Below are 18633 nucleotides of genomic sequence, written 5' to 3'. Positions count from 1 at the left end.
CTCACAAACTGCAACACTTTTTTACCATTCACTAAGTTTGAAGACAAAAACTGGTTTACCAGAAACATATTTCCAGTCAAAGTGAGACAAATAAAACCAATGCAGTAAAAAAAACATGTCAAACTGATATTTCACAGAGGCTGGGGGAAAAAAAAGGGGGAAACAAACAATGCATAGATTGTGCTGCTACACCCGAGGCTAGATTCAAGATCCACCGTGCCGACAAGTGTTTTACTCGAGCTTGTGCAGCAACACATCATTTTTCTTTGTAGGTATGTTAGTGGCTAGTTTTACAAGATCTGTTATTTGGAAATAAGAGAACATCTTTTTAAAGCCTGGAAGAAACATAAAAACATCAAACAAAAACACAGCTTCCCTCTTTGCTTAAATGAGAGTGGCACAGAAAAAAATTACTGTTACGTCAAAAATAGATTTATTGTGTTATGCACAACACAATCAGGCTGAATTTGAGGATCTGTGGCCTCATGCAAGAACATTGTTGTATTTTATTTATACATTTCATGAATCTCCATTTCAAGTAAGATTCTTTAAACCCTCTTGACTTCACAAACTTAATAAAAGAACCCTGCTCATGCTGAACTTGTGAAATTATTATTCATAATAATTATTAGTATATTCACTGCCCCTGAACTACCATATAGAGTTGTTTTTGTGAGTGAATAAACTCGACGAAACGGTACTTTGGCTGGTCGTTGTTCGTTCGTGCTGGCAGAACCCACGGTGATGGCAAGATGCATGTCACAATTACTCAGAAGTCAAATGAACCTCACAATTTGACTTTCTACAGCCAAAAACATAACCAATCTAGCAGTGTCAGTAGTTGTTAGACTACTGAAATAGAACAAATTAAAGCTGCCAACAATGTGTCATCAGAGCATTGTTGCGCTATTACAAAAATATACAGGGTATATAAAATTAGAGCGTATCAGGGCTCGCGTTTTGAGGCAGTGGACTTGGCTAACCTTGCTATCTGGTTAGCCTGCTCAAGAGGAACATAGCTTGCAATAACTCGACATGTTTCTCGTATCTTGGCGGAAATGACCACAAGCTCCAACGGCGATGGACAACCCAGCAATCCCCAGCGTTGTATGAGACAACATGGAGGAGAAAAGCAACGCGATTGCTCTAATGATTATGAGACGATTGAGATGATTAATAACAGCTGTTTCTGTCCAATGATCTGCAGCCACAGGACCAACTAGTCTTTAACCCTGGCTGCAGTGGAACTGCCTTTGTCCACACCATATCTGACATTAACCAGTTATCCAGTAATGGACCAAAGCCCTCTATGCTGAGAAAATACCCCGGCCAGGAAGTAGGGACGGCAATTGTGGCCATTTAATACAATCAATAGACTTGGCTGTGGAACTCAGTGACCATATGGACGTGCTTTTGTTTTTGCCTATACAGACATTTCACTGACGAGGGCCGCCGGCTCAAGTTGAGGAGTGACTGGCTGAAAAATATATAATGCTGTCAGCGAGGGATATTCAAATATGTAATGTATGAAAAAAACACATGGTGGCCATTGATGATCAGGACAGTATAGATGCTTTTGTAATGATGATCCACAACAACAGGTGGATTCTTCTGCCCCGACAGCCGTGACATCTATCAGTAAGTAGGCTTTGCCCTCCTTCACTCTAATGTGTGAGTGCGTTTGCGACGGGAAGGTTAAATGCCACAGCATACTTAATATTGAAAAAGTCAACAATCAGCACTGCCTAGGTGTAGGCTATACTATAGTTGTACTGTATCTGCTGTGTTTATAATGGCAATATTAACAGGTATTCTTGCTTTGGTCTCTGGTGATTTAGTTTATTTTGAAATTGACAAGCAACTCTGTGCTGCCACATAGTAACTACTGAGGTACTGCAGTGAAAAAAAAAAAAAAAATCTGTAAAGACAGGGGAAGTCGCTGGCTAATTCATTGTAGAACAAAAGCAGTGATGCCGAAGAGTATAGGGAGGCACAACAGAGGATATATGTCTCTGTCTCAGCTGTGTGTTCCCTTTTGCCACATACAGCAACTAGTGGCATCCTCATGTGTCTTTCCTTCCTGTGCAGTGAGATAGATCAGAGGCTGTCTCTCTACTACCACCCAGATGGATGGCTAATTGTATTGGGAGCCCAGAACAGCTAACAATTAGACCTGAATGAAGATGGATGTGGATAGGAAGTGGGAAAGGAGGATAAAAGCATGTAAGGAGAGAAAAAGTGGAGTAAAGACAGGAGGAGGACGGAGGAGGCTAGAAAATGCTGGGGGACTAATGCGCTGTCTCCACAATATTTCCTCCTCCCTATCCCCCCCCCCGTCTACTCTCCCCTTGTCGTTTAAGTACCGTGAAAGGCAATCTCAAATGGTTATCCTATTTTACTCTCAGTTAAACATAGCCTTATTCTAAGAAATGATCTGAGGAAGAATGGATTTTCTGTGAAACATAACCACTTGATAGTAATAAATGCAGAGCAAATGACATCTTGCTGTGGTAAATGACCAGTGACACTTGCTAAATGGTTGGTTTAATGACAGAGAGGGTCATATGTCGTTTAGGTTATTGAGCATTGAAGAACACTACATGTTATGTCGAGGGTAGTAATGGTGTATTGAAGGGTATGGCATGCCTGAGTTATTCATGGCTCGAGTGAGACATTAAAAATCCCAGTTGTCACCGGCAGTGAAAGACTTGAGCATGCAATGATAATGGCTTTATCATACGCTGAGGTTCCCATCTTTATAGTGTCACACACTACTGTCTGCCAGCCTACAGTCAAATTGCAGTAAATGAATGTGATGTTACATATAATATGCTGAACAAGAGGTCAGCAAAATCCATTAAAGTAGCTATTAATTATAAAGTCAAAGTCCAATTGTCTACAGCCTAGTGTGGGTGTGTGTAGGCCTAGCAGTGGTTTGAGCACAGGCATGTTTAAAGTGACTTGTAGCACCACCTGCTGTTGTGCAGAGGGAATTACTAGGGATATTTGTGAGGAAATCTTAAGTATGACGGCGGAAAGATTGTGCCAAACATCAAGTGATATTTTTTTAATCTTTGGTGTATTTGTCTCTGAAGCATGATGTTTTAGAAACATATATTGCATTTGTTTGATAGGTAAAGTTATGTATTTGCAATTTGTTAGTGAATTGTAAGGCATTAGTAAAACTTTTGTTGTTAGGTTTTGCAGAGAAAAGTAGCTCCATAGTTGCTGTTAATGACCCAATGGGCATGAGAAATCAAATAATTTCCACAACATCTACCACTAAAGCTAGCAAAATATGTAATTCAAGACACACTCCACTGGTTTTAGGCTTAAATGCTAAGCAACGCTTAATCTTGTGGGCTAATTAAAGAGAGAGATGGTACAGATTTCATCTCCTAAATGCTCAGAAATTTCACATTTGCAAATTCATCATCATCATCCTTGGCAATGAGACCTTGATTTGCCACAGTAATACCTCTACTGAGGCTCAAATCATCCAGGTGGAATATTATAATGAAGGCAATGATAAGATGTTTTAGTCATGCTTTTATGGAAAGGAGAAAAGCTATCCATTGGATATGCTGGTGCTTGATCAAATTGCTGACCTCACTGCAGGCAAGCCAAAGAGACATTGGAGTGCCTGAGGGAGTCATTTAGTACTAGTTAATGACAAGAGCACTGTCATGCCACAGTGGTCCGTCGGTGGGTACTTCTGGAGGTGTGGGCGTCTGGTACTGAGTGGTGTTGGGGACACTGCACCACACTGCGGCTCAGAGAACACAAAGGAAGGTGAAACAGATCAAGGTCAGGCCTAAGCCACGCACACGCACACACACACACACACACACACACACACACACACACACACACACACACACACACACACAAATACGGACAGCGATTCACACTCAAACAGATGCACATACATACACAAACAGACAGACATACACCTTCCTCCCAGCCAGCACCTCATCTGGGTGATAGCTATTTCAGGAAGGAACACAGCATCAGGACACGCATTGCCTCCAGCTCTACCCCCTTTCTACACTACCCCTGCCTCCCCTGCTCACTCCTTCCCTCTGGCCTTCCTCGTCACTGCTCCTCTCTCTTTTCTGCATCTGTACATCTCAATATTGTAATCTGTTCCTCTTCTCTATCGAGACAACTTTCCAACCCTGTCTCTCTGTCCCTTCGTTGTCCCTTTTTCTTCCTGCACACTTTGCCACGTTAAATCAGAGTCTTGCTCGGCAGACAAGGTTACAGTTAGTTAAGACTGGGCAGGGGTTAGGACAGAGTTGCAGGACTTTAAACAAATTTGAACTACAACCAGAGAACATGTGCTGAGATGGATGGCATTAATCAGAGAGGGTGGGAGAGACAGGGGGTTAGGGAGGGGCTGTGGCAATGGATGGAGACAGACGAACAGAGAAGAGGAAAGCGGTACAAGACATAAGCAAAGGAGTGAAAAAAGCCTTGGTAGGAAGGGTGTGAATGACAGTGATGAGAGAGAGGAATGGACTCTGAAAATATGTGTCAGTGTGTGCATGTTTGCCATTTACAAACACACACAAACACACTATCTATCTCAAGAGAACAAAAACTGTCAGGCTTGCCCTCCAACTATGATTACCAGCCCAGTTTTGTATGTGAGCCAGCTGATGCTGCCACCCAGTTTGGCTCATGGACACACCACAACATGATTATTTAAAGGTCTAAAGGCTGGGCTATTTACCCGAAGGAAGACAGGATCTTTAAATCTTCCACCGTTTAAACACAAGTTTCCATAATCCTATTACAAATTTGTGCCTGCGTGCGTTTTCATTGCTATACTTACAAGGATAAAATCTCACAAGGACAGACGAACAAAGAAAATAATGCGAAAAGGGGAAATTGCTGATATTCACTTCTTTGACAAGCTATTTTAGGATTTAGGGTTTTTGGATATGATCCAAGTAATGATAACATTTAGCTTGTGGACTGAAAGGGGTACTTTGGTTTGGTGGAATTGGATATTTTACACAATAATAATAACAATAACAGTTTTTTTTTTTTTTAATGCGAATGGGAAGATTAGTTCAGCAAAGGCCATGGACATCTATGGGATAAAGAAAAAGGTCATTATTGTAACTTTACAACTTCTGAAATCCAAATTGCAAATAGTAAATGTTTTCTCTGCAGCATTAAATATGGACAACTCACATACAAAAAACCCAATAACCTCTCTCTTCAAGATTGTATGTCTAAAACATTTAAACACTGAAAGTTTAAATATAGTTTCCTTTTCCTGATAATTTATAATCTATAACTATCGAATTTATAAAAGTTAACAAGTGTTATAATGGTAGGAAAAACCCTGTGAACAATATCACTGTCGTTGATTTGATTTTTACCTTCGATAACATATGGCACTGCGATCACACTTAATATCCATCTAAATTTACGAGAAAAATAGTACAAGCTGGGGGGTTTATCTCTGTTGTTCGCTTATGCTTATAATTTAACATTATGGCGTTTACGGTTAGTGTACAATATACTTTCAGTAGAGTAGTTGCAGTAGTAGTAAAGTCGAGTTTAGAGCTTTTTAGCACCCGATAGGTATTGGGCTCACGTTGCATCACCTCGGTGTAGGTCAACCTCACTTGCTGTTGTGATGGAAGAATTGGATTTTGGGATTATTTATATGGATATGCGAAAGGTGGAGAGGAGCCATTACGAAAGGGGTGAGGAGTTAATAGAGTAAAATTTTTGTTTTATGATCTAAGGCGTGGCTAGCATCATAACTAGCCTATGAGCTCATTCTGTCACTGAGATGCGAACTCTTCATTTCCAAAATTCTCCTGAAAAGCCAGCAGGACCTTGGCGATGCCACGTCAAGGATACAATTCAATTGAGAACACAGTGACGAGGATGGGTGCACAAACACAAAACCAAACTGCCACCAGCAGCTATCCAACCGTTCACTCACTGAAAACGGTACACATTAACAGTGCCTACTGTTAATATGAACAGAGGTCAATGTACATTATACACACATTAATCTCAGAGAAGACCTGAACCCTGCGGAGTCCCCTCCTCTGGGAAGGAGAGACGTCAGAGCTTTCCTGCGGGCTGGAGGTCTGTAGGTCGAACCCTGGGAGGCCCAGATGAAGGGAAATAAAACTGTGCTCACCTGTACCTTCTGCGCCCGCCGCTTGTCTGCTCTCTGGTTCTGGTGATAGATGCGGCTAAAGTTGGACACGATGACAGGGACCGGCAGGGCAATTACCAGCACCCCACTCAGAGAGCAGATTGAACCGAAGATTTTCCCTGCAATTGTCTTTGGAACCATGTCTCCATACCTGTGATAGGTGACAGGGAGAAAGAGAGAGCAGATTTAGTAAAACATCTTATTATGCATTTAATAAAAATCTGTCTGTGGTAGCTCAACCTTATAGTCATGCACAGTCGATTGGAGGTCATTCATATCACACAGAGACACACGCACACTCTACTGTAACAACCATTTCAATTGGAAGCCCATTCTTTCATTTGTCTTGTATATGGCCTTAATCTTCTTTTTAGGCTCTACGCTGCATTTATCCATCCCCCACAGAAACAAAACTTGACCTGCTGACTCTATCCTGCCCGAGGAAGAAAAAGAGAGAGGCTGCAAACAAACCGCCTCTGTCACTGAATGGCACAGTAAAGTCCACTGACTCATTCACTGAGAGCAGATACTATTAACCTTTAGAGAGGAGAAAGAGGAGGACACTGTTAATGCCAGAGACATTTCCCAAAAGTCATTTAGCCCAATTCAGTCTGAAATATTTGCAAGTCAAAAGCAATTCCGTCTTCAGTTCAAAGACAGACAACACAATTACAATAACTCTATTAAATCGGATCTCTTTTTTTTCCAAGGAAGAAGCCTAGCTGCAGGAGTCAACAGAGATAGGAGGAGATAGAAGACAGAAGAAATCCAAAAGAGCACAATTTAAGTTAGAAAAGCAACCTTTATTTTTAATGGTGTTCATTTGTTATTCATGAGTAAAAAGAGCAGGTAATTTATTCTTGTTTTCCAGATAAAATAGGAAGTTCGACTAAATTTATCAGACCTGACTCAAGCTAGGGTACAAATAAACCTGCAACAAATAGCCTTTAAATCACTGAGCTTTGTATATACAGTAATTGTGTAAAGACGGATTATCAAAGGGAGAAATCTTTTGCTGCGTTATTCTCTTCTTTTTTTTTTCTTCTTTTTTTTAATATTGCCTTTTGTCTGCCTTTAATCTCAAGAATTCAGTTACTGTTCTGTAATTGAAGGCCTTTAAACTGTGTTTTTAAGAGACTCATAAGCATTCAGTAAGTGACTAGTGATACATCAGTCTTCCCTAATGAACCCTTTCAGTTGTGGTCTAGATCCATAGCACCTTTCAGTTGTTAATCATGTCTCAAATGGCTTTTTGTTTATTGTGACAGCAAATGGAAAGTTTATTGTTTGTTGTTTGTATGACTTGATTTGGTGGCAAATGACTTTCCCATGGGGTTTAATAAAGCTGTTTTAGTTACCTCCTCAGAATTACAAACGACTTTTATATTCACCTTTGTATTCATCCTTTGTTAATTTTATCATAAAGCATTGCAGCCTGTGGTATTTTGATGTACCCATATTACAGTCTTTCTTGGGTATGCAGACAAATGAGATAATGACTCATGGAAACACTTAGGTTTGCGCCAAGAGACTGAAAGTAAAGTCACAGAAGCAAAGCCAGAATGACAGCAACAAAATGTTGCAAGAGAATCTGTCTCCTCTCTTGTCTCATCACATTAACCCCTGTAGAAAGCAATGCAACGTGTCAGAAACAGGGAAAACTGAAAGATATAGTGCTCTCAGTGAGCTGCAGGGGACTTATGCTGAGTACTGGGTTTTGTATGTACTTGTATTAGTAAACGATACTTAAAAACCTATGTGAGTATTTCACTTTTATGGTACTTTAAAGTTGTATTCCATTCATTTACAACAACTACTTACTTTCTCATTAAACCATCCAACAGTACCGTAAATATAATAGGTAAAGTCAACTATACTGCAGTCAGCTGTTATGAAAATGCTAAACACTGCTTATCAGATAACATAACCCAGCATGACGATAAGATGATGGAGCCTATTTTTCCTGCATAATGAACACTTTAGCTTCCAAGTTTTAAGTATATTTTGCTCAACAAACTTAGTTGTACTTCTGCTTATATTCTTATATTGCATACCTAATCTTTTTTGTAATGGTTTAATTTACTATGTGATTTACTATTTGTATCTAAATACTTGGAACATGGAAACCACATGTAGCTCATCCTTATATACTAATGGTTTGGTGTAATTCTTGAATGGAACTTCCTCCTTTTCCACCGAGCTCTTATCAACACTGCAATTTTTATTTGCTGACAGATTCAAATGGCTTTGAACAACACAAGCATTCGCAAAGTTTCGTGAGGTTTGGAGCATCGTTTGACCTTAAGCATCAACTTCATGTGTCATGGCGAAACATCAAACTTAGCCGCATTGCCCTGGCTGTACTAAATACTATATAAAAAAAATAATTTTGGGTCACTTTTTGGATGACATAATATAGTAGGACTTTTTTTTCGAATGTTTCGGACGACATACTTTGGCTATTTTGGATGACTTTTTAAAAAAAATTTTTTTATCATTTTTTGGAGTATGACCTTTTTCTGAACTGACATGCATGCATCAAGTTACTTCTCACTGTGAGGCAACTACTCTAACCAGTGCACCACTGTCATACTATAGCATGTTGTCGGAAATATGAAAAAAAAAAAAAAAAGTCTCTTTTGGGGGATTGTTATTTTTGTTTGAGTTTTGTATTGTTGTTGACCTTTGGTTTGGTATTAGTACGACTACATGTACAAACCCGAACAAGTGTGGCTTACCCTTAGAGGGACTCGCCCTCTGTGAACCATGTGGCTTATTGAGGGGACTCGCCCTCTGTGAACCATGTGGCTTACCCTTAGAGGGATTTGCTCTCCATGAACCGTGTGGCTTATTAAGGGGACTTGTCCTCTGTGATCTATGAGGATGTGTAATACCTGAGCGGGGCTCAAACCCATATATTCACGAGGTCTTTTCCAGCTCTGAAGCAGCGTCGTAGACCGCTGGACTATCTTGAATATGATAAAGCCTCCAGAAATGCAGTTGTTTACAGAGAATAATAATAACGCAGAATAATGATTCCTTGAAGAACAATAGGGCTTTCGCACTATCGGGCCCTTATTAATAGATCTCATGGGTTCCTCCTTGTCCCACCCAGTCCCATGAAAATCAGGCCCGTAGGTTTTCCCATAATCCTGCTGACAAATATGGATACACCCAAAACAAACACCCAAACACATGCCACTGTGGTGAATTTAGACATTTTTATTTCCCTTTCATGCTTTTAATACAAATCCATGTATTCACTCTACATGTTTTGGTGGCTTTAACTTCTTCAAAAACTCATGAAAGTTGGTGCCTGATGCATGTGCAAAGTTTCGTGAGGTTTGGAGCATCGTTTGATCTTAAACATCAACTTCCTGTGTCACGGCGAAACATCGTGTTTTTGAGTATGATAAAGCCACCAAAAATGCAGTTGTTTACAGAGAATAATAATAATCGCTTGACTAACAATAGGGCTTTCGCACCATCGGTGCTCGGGCCCTTATAAAATAAGCCTATTTGATAAAAAATATATATACATATAATAAAATATAAATAATACAATTTGTTAAAATAGAAATCTTGACAAACGTCTACTGCCAAGTTATTTTGTGTCCTGTGTCACAGCAATCTACCAACATGATGTTGAGGCCATTGGTGTAGAAATAGTGATGGTAGTCATTAAAAAAATATAACATGAAATACTTTATGAGACTGTCACCATGTCCCATTTCCTTTGTTTATACTAGCACCTCCAAATAATAGTCATTTGGTTCCCGGCGAATATCGAATAGTACTTTTACTTGAAATGCCAATACCTATGTAGAAATGCCATTAATCAGCTAAAGGAACCTTGGAAGTACAGCCAGTGTTAATATCCCAAAACATGTTGCTGGATACTTAGCACTTATCAAATTGATACACTTTGACAGATCACACACAATAAATGCTTATTTGAGGACTTGGCAAACAGTATTCGAGAGGCTCTCCATAAATGAACAACAATCTGCTTAAGAAGTTGTGCTCATCGTGATAGTTTTTTTTTTTTTTTTTTTTTTTTTTTTTTAAATCTAATGAAGCACTTCTGTCACAGTCTGTTGGAGATAGTAAAAAAACAAAAAACACTTTACATCACATTAACCACAAACACACAAAAAGCCCTTCAGTTTATTTTGGAGAAACAGGAGATGAAACCTAGTACTCATTAGTCACAGATTTCAGCAAAAACAAGCCCGATATGAAGCCATTGAAATGGAGGGTGGTTTTCACATCAACAAAGTAAAGCATTACCCACACACAGTGAACCACTAGTCCACAGCCATAACCGAGTATACTTACAGAGAACATTCATCGTCTCTTCCGAGAACTTTAATGGCCTTTCTACCCAAATTAGGCAATAACAATCCTATCAGTGGTACAAAGGCCCTATCACTACAAAACATTTCATCTCCTCTCCTCTTCAGAAGATGTTTCCATTCGGAGGAATGAAAAGCTAATCATATTCATGTGTAAGCTTTCTTTAATGGGATCCTATCAGATTGCCTGATAGAGGCCCTTTCCTTCCTAATACTACAGTCAATTTGCCGCTCCCATTTAGTCAAGCTGGCCTGTCTCTGATGATACCATCTCTGAGCCATTATATACGGCACAGAAATAAAGCTGGGTTTGCACACATTAAAGAAGGAAAACGCTGTAACAAGTGGCAGGAGGGTGTGATAAGCTATCTTAGATGTAATTTCTTACCCCCCTTAAATGCTGTGGCCGTTTCTGACTGCGCGAGACGATGATGAAAGTGGAGAATGAGATGGAGGTAAATGTCTCTCAGAAAGGAATAAGATGGGAGGAAGTATACAGAAAGGAGGGATATTTTCTCAGCAGATGCAGTGCACACAGAATATTTTTGTATGTCAGACCCTGCTCTCTTGCTGTTACCACAAACACACATGTGCACAAACACAGAAAAGCATGGGTTTGCTGTGTATATATACACAAACAGATCCCAAATGCACAGACATGCATGCGAACACGCAGGTCAGGTGAGCAGGTCAGTTCTCGGTCAGGGTCGTCGCATCCCATCGTAGAAGGGCCAGGTCTCTGCGGGTTATATTGACAAAGTCTAGGGAGGATAGATGGGAGGGTTATTGAAAAGGACTGAGTGCTCTTGTGAAGGTATGTGTGATGGATGGGCTTATCCAAGATGGTCTGAAGGCTGAGAGACACACAGATTTGTGATGATGGCAGGTCATATTATGTCAGGTCGGGAAAGCACAGCTCATCCCCTTAAATACCTGCCCGCTGATAAACCCAGCCATATGGCACAATACAAAAACAACAATTATGAAAAGTGGAAGTAATCAAGAGACAGCATTACACAAAAATTGTTTATACTAATAATATTAATGTAGGCTTTGTAAAATAGTATTCTAGTGCCAGTAGTTGTATATGGGCATACTAAAATCTCTGCACAATAATCTTGAGATGAACTGATCTGAACTCAGTACAGATAAAATAAATATTTACTGCTGAAATTTGTTTTCACTTTGTGGACCATTAAACTCCTTTTATGTACGTGCTGCAGGATCTTAGTGTCATATGATAGTTTCACGACAGGGAGCCTCTATTAAAAACGAGAGTGAGAGGGAGAAAGAGAGGCAGGAAAGTAATATGAAGTGTTGAGGGTTGGGGTTTCCATTTACAGACCAACTCCCGTGTGATTCCTCTGCAGTTTTCTTCAGTTCCCCTCAGATACAGCCTAAGTGATTCTGTTTGGACCACAATCCCTTGCAGTGGATTGACCCCCTGGAGGGCTGAAATCACCTACTGGAGGAGGCAGTGTTAGTGAGTGGGTTTGTGTGTCCACTGTATATTCTGGGTGTGTAATTCAGTTAGGTATGCACACATTTACAGCAAAACATGAAGCATTGAGATGCTTTTAAAAAAGGGCAAGCTTACTGAATGGTTGAAAGATCAAACATACAATACATACAAATAAATAGTTCAAAAGGTCACCATCAATTATGAAGGAGTGATGAGAATCATAAAAGATATAGCCTTAACAATAAATTCATAACGACACAAACGTAGAGACAGGTGAGAGTGATGTGAATTACTGTACTAAAATAATATCTAAAATGATCTAGCAGGTTTTAAACTACTAATAAAAAAACATATTTTCAAAAACATCTAGAGCTGAAATGACTCATTAAATAGAGATTAGCTGCTCAACTACTGTATATTGACTATTATGATAATGCAAAAATGTTTGACTCCTTTTTCAAGGAAATAATTGGCAACTTTTGGTTACAGCTTCCACTGTAAGGCTTTGCTGATTCCTTTATTTTGTCATAGATTACATAGTTATAGACTCAAAGCTACATGTCATTGAACAATTTGGTATCTAACATTTCTCAGACATGGACCGTGACTACAATTTCAACTGTTAGTTCTACGATTAATGAACGACTGCGCTACCTGCTAAGCCAGGAAAGTGTGCACCAATCAGCTTAGTATTATTTTGGTGGAATACTTGGTGTTTTTTTGGGTTTTTTTTACCTTGTAGACATAACTTGAAGCATAGTAATCAATATCAACAGATATTTTACCAAGAATCCTATAATAATATAAAATAAATATCTATATAATAATAATAAGTATCTGCCTCGCAGCAGGAAGGTTCTGGGTTCGGACCTCGAGTGAGTGGAGTTTGGATGTTCTCCCTGAGCTTGCGTGGGTTTTCTCCGGTTACTTCGGCTCTCTCCCACCGTCCAAAGACATGCATGTCAGGTAAATTGGTGATTCTAAATTGACCGTAGGTGTGAATGTAAGCGTGAGTGATTGTGTATTTTTCTGTGTTTGCACTGTGATGGACTGGCAACCTGGCCACGGTGTACCGAAGTTAACTGGGACCCTGGTAAGGATACTGCGGGTACAGATGATGGATGAATATTAGGGATCATTTGTCCATAATTTTTCAATGCTGCTTCAAACTCAAGTGTGTAACATACGATATGATCAGAATGCAGTTCTACATCCATTAAAACATTTAATACCATTGTGTTATTTAAGAATATGTAGGGAAAAAAAGAGTAATTTCGCCAAATTCAACAGCTCACATTTACAGCTAAACTCTGCGATGAAAAATACACACAATACAACAGTGACCATCAATGATGATGCCTCGTAAAAATATCCATAAGTGGTACTAGAGTTTCATTTTTTATTGGGAAACCTGTCACAGGCCAATGAAGCTTAGCTTTTTTGGGTTCAACAGAGTGAAAGATTGTCTCTCCAGGCCTCTAACTCTCCACCATTCATCCATCTGTACTCTCATCTGACATTTCATGGCCAGTCACTCAGATGGAAGTAAGTCTGATGACACATGGCTCAGGGATGGGACAACTATCCGTAATCACCCCCAGAAATGTCACCACAGTGAGAAATAAGGAGGGGGAAGAACATCTGGTAGCGACACAGAAAGGTACACGATGGAGAAGAGCACAAGAACAGAACAGAACAGCTCAGAGAGAAATGAGTCGACAGAAAGATCAAGATCCAGATAGTGTCAACGCTAATATGCAGAGGGTCGGATATGTTTGGTTAAATATGCCTCAAAAGATGTCTCGATGTGGATTAATCAGATACACTGGAGCTATAATAACTTCACCTCTCCCCGAAGACAGCTCAACACAGACATGAACTCTGATTGTGGTCATGATTAGCGTAGCTCAAGTAAGACTTAGCTAAGAAAATTGATTGCTTAACAAATGTGCTTATTGAGAGATTGAAGAAGGTTCAAAATAGTTATTCTGTCTGAGGATGATTCATTTGAAAAGTGCAGCTTTGTGATCCTCAGTAGGAAAAGAATATCCTCATTGTGCAGTTCTCATAAAAGGCCACAACACACATCAGTTATATTGCAGGTATACAGTGTAAATAGAGAATTTCTGAATAGTTGACATATATACACATGAATACTTGAATTCTGTGGAAACAGCCCGCAGGTAAATTGCTGCTCTTTGAATGGCAGCGATGACCTTGTTTGGAACAACTGTACAATAGAAACCTGGGTATTGTGACAAGGTGGGAAAAAAATGCCAACAGCTGAAATATAAAAGCTGATCAGTGAAAATGACAGAAAATATTTCCGACGAGCTCCCATTATTTGGGATTTGGGTTGTTCTTATAGCTTCTCCAGTGCATTCACTGTAATTCACGTTAACCATCTCTTCTTATTCACAAGAGGAAACAGCTCAAGCAACTTATTGGGTTTATTGTATTACAGGTGGGTCATCAGTGCCTGGGAGATACTACAAAGCTGAACCATTGTATTGCTGTAATACAGTATGAAGGACTTGTTTCTGCATTTACAGTGTGAACAAAAGGACATCCTATGTCAGCATTTATGACTTTACTGGGATATTTTAATACAATATTTCCATTGTAATGTCTACATTGCTACTTATCCACTAAACTGAATGCTTAGGTTGAATCAAAAAATAGTTAGAAAAGTCTAAAAGAAAAGAATAGGATAGATTGATGCTTTTAGTGTTTAGTACTGGAGCATGTTTTATTGAGGAAAAAACAAATAACCCAAACTAAACCAAAAAGGCATCAGTGGTATTTAGCTGAATCATATTAAAAAGAGTTATCCACAAGATCTCTTCACATACATACTACATTGTAACGGTCAGTGTTTTCTTTTTTATCCACACACATAACATACGACAGCGGGTTTCCCTGTGAGGCAGTCGTATACCTTCGTTCCTCATTTACATTTGTCAAGTGATGAGAAGGGAATGGGAGAAAGAAACACACAGATAAATTGATAAAGTGAAGAGAATTACTCTCACACTGTACTGCACGCAGAGGAAAGGTCATTATCATCACTCACTTCACAACCAATCTTACATTGAATCACACTGAGGGATTGCCACCATTTCTCTGTAACACCCACCCAGTTTTCTACATTACGAATTGGAACGGACCAACTTTGACATGTTGTAGAGGTTCATCCCACTGCTGACTTTTTAACGGTTTGTGCTTTATTTTATTTCATTTATTTTTACCACCGCCAAAGACAATACTTGATTTTGATTGAATAGGTGGTCTGCATTGCTGCAACTGTACAGCTCAAATGTAGTGTCAACAAGCTATAGTAAATTAGTTTGACATATTACTCGACTTTGCAGTTCCCCTCAACTCCATCCGTGTAGCTGCGTTGAGTCTTTCAGCTCATTGTTTTGTTTTAATGCCTGAAACCTTACTGTTCTGGCTCACACTCGTTCTCATTGACCAGGGGTCAACACAGCAGAGAAATCTCTAAAAGAAAAAACACACTCTATGCCAACTGTCCAGCAACAATCAGTGCACAGTCCCCACTTATCAACTGGCAGACTTTCACCTGCTAGTTGCTATGCGTTAACCAGTTGAGGAAAATAATGAGATATTTAGCTGCGAGAGAGCCAGATATTTTTTTTAGAGCAGTCAGTGGAGTCTAAAACAAAGCTCAAAGGAGAGGGAACGTTAGACTTACATTCATCAGAGGTTCAAAACCCTGACATTTTTGGTGTTGTTAGCTAAAGTCCCTCTTTCATATACGTTTTCTGTGGTCCATCTGAAAATAATCCCGTCATTAATTAGAAAATTAGGATTCAAAAAGCCATGTTTTTGGGGGCGTGTTTGTTTAATTTACAGGACCGTGGTGCAGTCAGGTTTCAGCTATCAGTGGTTGGGGAGTAATGTTGTTGGGTTTCCAATCAGATTAAGTCAGATCCACTGGTCATCACTTTGTGGCTCCAAACGGCTCCGAACCAGAAAAACGGTGATAGTCAAAATCCGAACTTGAGGCCTTGGTTGCCACTTGGTTTCTCTGCATCTGCTGGATGCATAAATAGGCAACTTTTCACTAACAAGTTCACCACATCAACTTGAGGGTGACAATACGGGATTGTTGTGTTTACAGCTTGTTTAGGCTACTCTGTGTAAATGCAGGCTTATGGTTTAATTATAAATATAATATGGAGTTATATACATTGATTAATAGTTGGTTACTTAGCAACTAGTGCTTGTCACTTGCTTCTTCCACTGGAGCTAAATCTGTGCACCTCCCCATTGCTCAGATTTCATATTGAATATAGCAAGTCCATGCCGAACTTCCAAATAGTGCTTCAGAAATCCCTGTATAATGTTACAGGTGCAGTTTTTCCACATGAGTCCTTTTAAGCAGCGTGAATACACTTACTTGCCAGGATGTCAGTGAATAATAACCAGGGAGCCTGTTACAAGCTTTCCTCATTTTTGTGAGAGCATGTGTGTATGAATGAGAGTGTGCCGCTGTGTATGTATATGCCTCCTTCTTTGTAATTAGCGATTACCACACTGCTATCAACAGAACGCTTCAGTGAATCCACTTCCAAGAGTAACCAGGAAGTGCAAACACAATTACCAAAAGAAGAGGATAACAACATTTAAATATGAATTGCATCTGAAGAGTTCCCAAAGCTTGCACTACTGACTGCGTGCACAGTGCCTAATTCACAAAAAATAGTATTTCCATTAACACATTTGTGTATCCCGTGCATATCAATGTGATATGGTAATTTTTAGAGTGTGTGTGTGTGTGTGTGTGGGGGGGGGGGTTACACTCATGGTAATATGCATATCTCTACAAGCGTTAAAATATTTTAAAGCCTCAGAGTGCTGATATGAGTGGCTGTCTGAATAAAGCCAGTAATGTATGTTGATAATTGAAAAAGAAACCCATCTATCTGTGTGAGCTTGGGTACACTGAACAGTGTGTCAGTGTGACAGAAGAAAGGTAAGGAGGAGAGAGGTTGAGGAGCTGGGGCACCATTACACTGATATGTGGTTCAATTAAGCTTCAAATGAGAACTAACTACGCTCGGTTGAAACGTGAAATTCTGGAGAAATGTTTGAATTCTGGGATTGATCTCTTTCATTCGATGCAAGACAGCAAACAAAATGGAACTTAAGCATATAACTGGCCAATCTTTCTCTTGGTGATCAAACTCTTGGGGTCAGCACGGCAGCCTGCACGACTCTAGAGTTATATGTGTCTGATAGTGTGTGACACAGTCAGCAATTTAAGGAAAGAGGTGGGGAGAGGGCAAAATGGAGCAACACAGCAATTACAAACTCTACCAGAGCTTTGCAGTCCCAACAATAGATCTGATGCTAGATCATGACAACACCTATGTACTAAATTACATTCCTACCAGTCTCAGCTGTACTTTGTGTTAATGTGCAAAAACGCATACTCGAACACGCAATTCTAAGATGGTGAGCATGTGAAGCTTCATGTGCTAAAAATCAGCATGTTGACATTGTCATGGAAACCATATTAGTGAGTGAGTGAGTGAGTGAGTGAGTGAGTGAGTAAGTGAGTGAGTGAGAGAGATTGTCAAAGTAAAAGAGGTCATACGGGTACTGCATCCTCACAATAATTATGAAACTGAATGAAAAATCAATCCATACAATTTCGATTTCAGGTTGTTTACTTAACACACTTACTCTTAGTATATTTTACTTTAAAGCTCAGTGAAAGCTGTTCTGGTATATTTATGTATGTACTAAAATAAATACTTTATGTATAAGAGGCAGGTCCACCTTACCTGAAGAGTATTTCTATAGAATACAACACTATTTTAAAGTGTTATAATTCTACTCTGGTCTTTGTTGATCGAACGGAAATCAATCTTACTTGCTTCTATTAGATGTTTTTGTTTACCGTTTATTCCCAGTTCACTCAAGCACTTCCAAGCCCTCCCTGTTCTTTAACCCTGCTGATGTTCAGAGATGAAAAGAAGCGACACTGTACGGGTACACAAGGCTGGAGCTAAAAACAGAGAAAGGTCAGGGCCCGGGAGTTCAGGGGTCATCTCCACTCCGCAGAGAGCCCACGGTCACAGCAGCAAGGTGGCCGGCTGGCTGGTCCCAGTACAGATTTCACAAAGGGATCAGAGAGAAGAGGGAACAGAAAGTGCAGATAAAAAAAATACATTAAAAGGAAGCGAAGGGAGGGAAATGCAAATATGGAAAAAGAGAGTGCAGTGAGGAGGAAACAAAAGGGAGGGTGGGACTCGAGGGTGACCCCGACACAGACAAACACCAAATGAGACAGAGGGAGGAGAGATAAATTGATAGAAAAAGGGCAGAGAGAATAGTAAAGCACATTTCAGGACGGCGGATCTAGTCTGCCTCCTGTTCAGGTCACAGTGAATGCACTTGTTTAACTCGGGCAGGCCATTTCCTCTTGTCGCAGAGCCTGAACGTGTGTGTTTGTGTGTTTGGATGTGTGCTTGTGAAGCAATGTGCATGAATATTTTGTGCGTTTGTGAGTGGGTTTGTTTGTGTTTGTATTCACATGTATGTGGTTTTGTGTGTGTGTCTGCAGTCCCCTACATATACAGTATTTACTGTCAGAG

The 18633-nt window shown here is 39.8% G+C and overlaps 1 protein-coding gene across 2 annotated transcripts in view; it reads right to left on the bottom strand.

Moving 5' to 3' along the window:
* kcnd3 (potassium voltage-gated channel, Shal-related subfamily, member 3) overlaps window positions 1-18633 on the bottom strand; it is a 105311-nt gene that overhangs the window by 16725 nt on the left and 69953 nt on the right. For both annotated transcript variants that reach the window (XM_069140105.1, XM_069140106.1), the window contains one exon: window positions 6173-6341. In XM_069140105.1, the coding sequence (XP_068996206.1) occupies window positions 6173-6341 (169 nt within the window). The remainder of the gene's footprint in view (window positions 1-6172; window positions 6342-18633) is intronic.

This window comes from Embiotoca jacksoni, unplaced genomic scaffold (genome assembly GCF_022577435.1).
Source record: "Embiotoca jacksoni isolate LCO1_2020_lvr unplaced genomic scaffold, fEmbJac1.0.p SCAF_9, whole genome shotgun sequence".
Lineage (NCBI taxonomy): Eukaryota > Metazoa > Chordata > Actinopteri > Embiotocidae > Embiotoca > Embiotoca jacksoni.
This window is presented reverse-complemented; position numbering and strand designations above follow the sequence as displayed.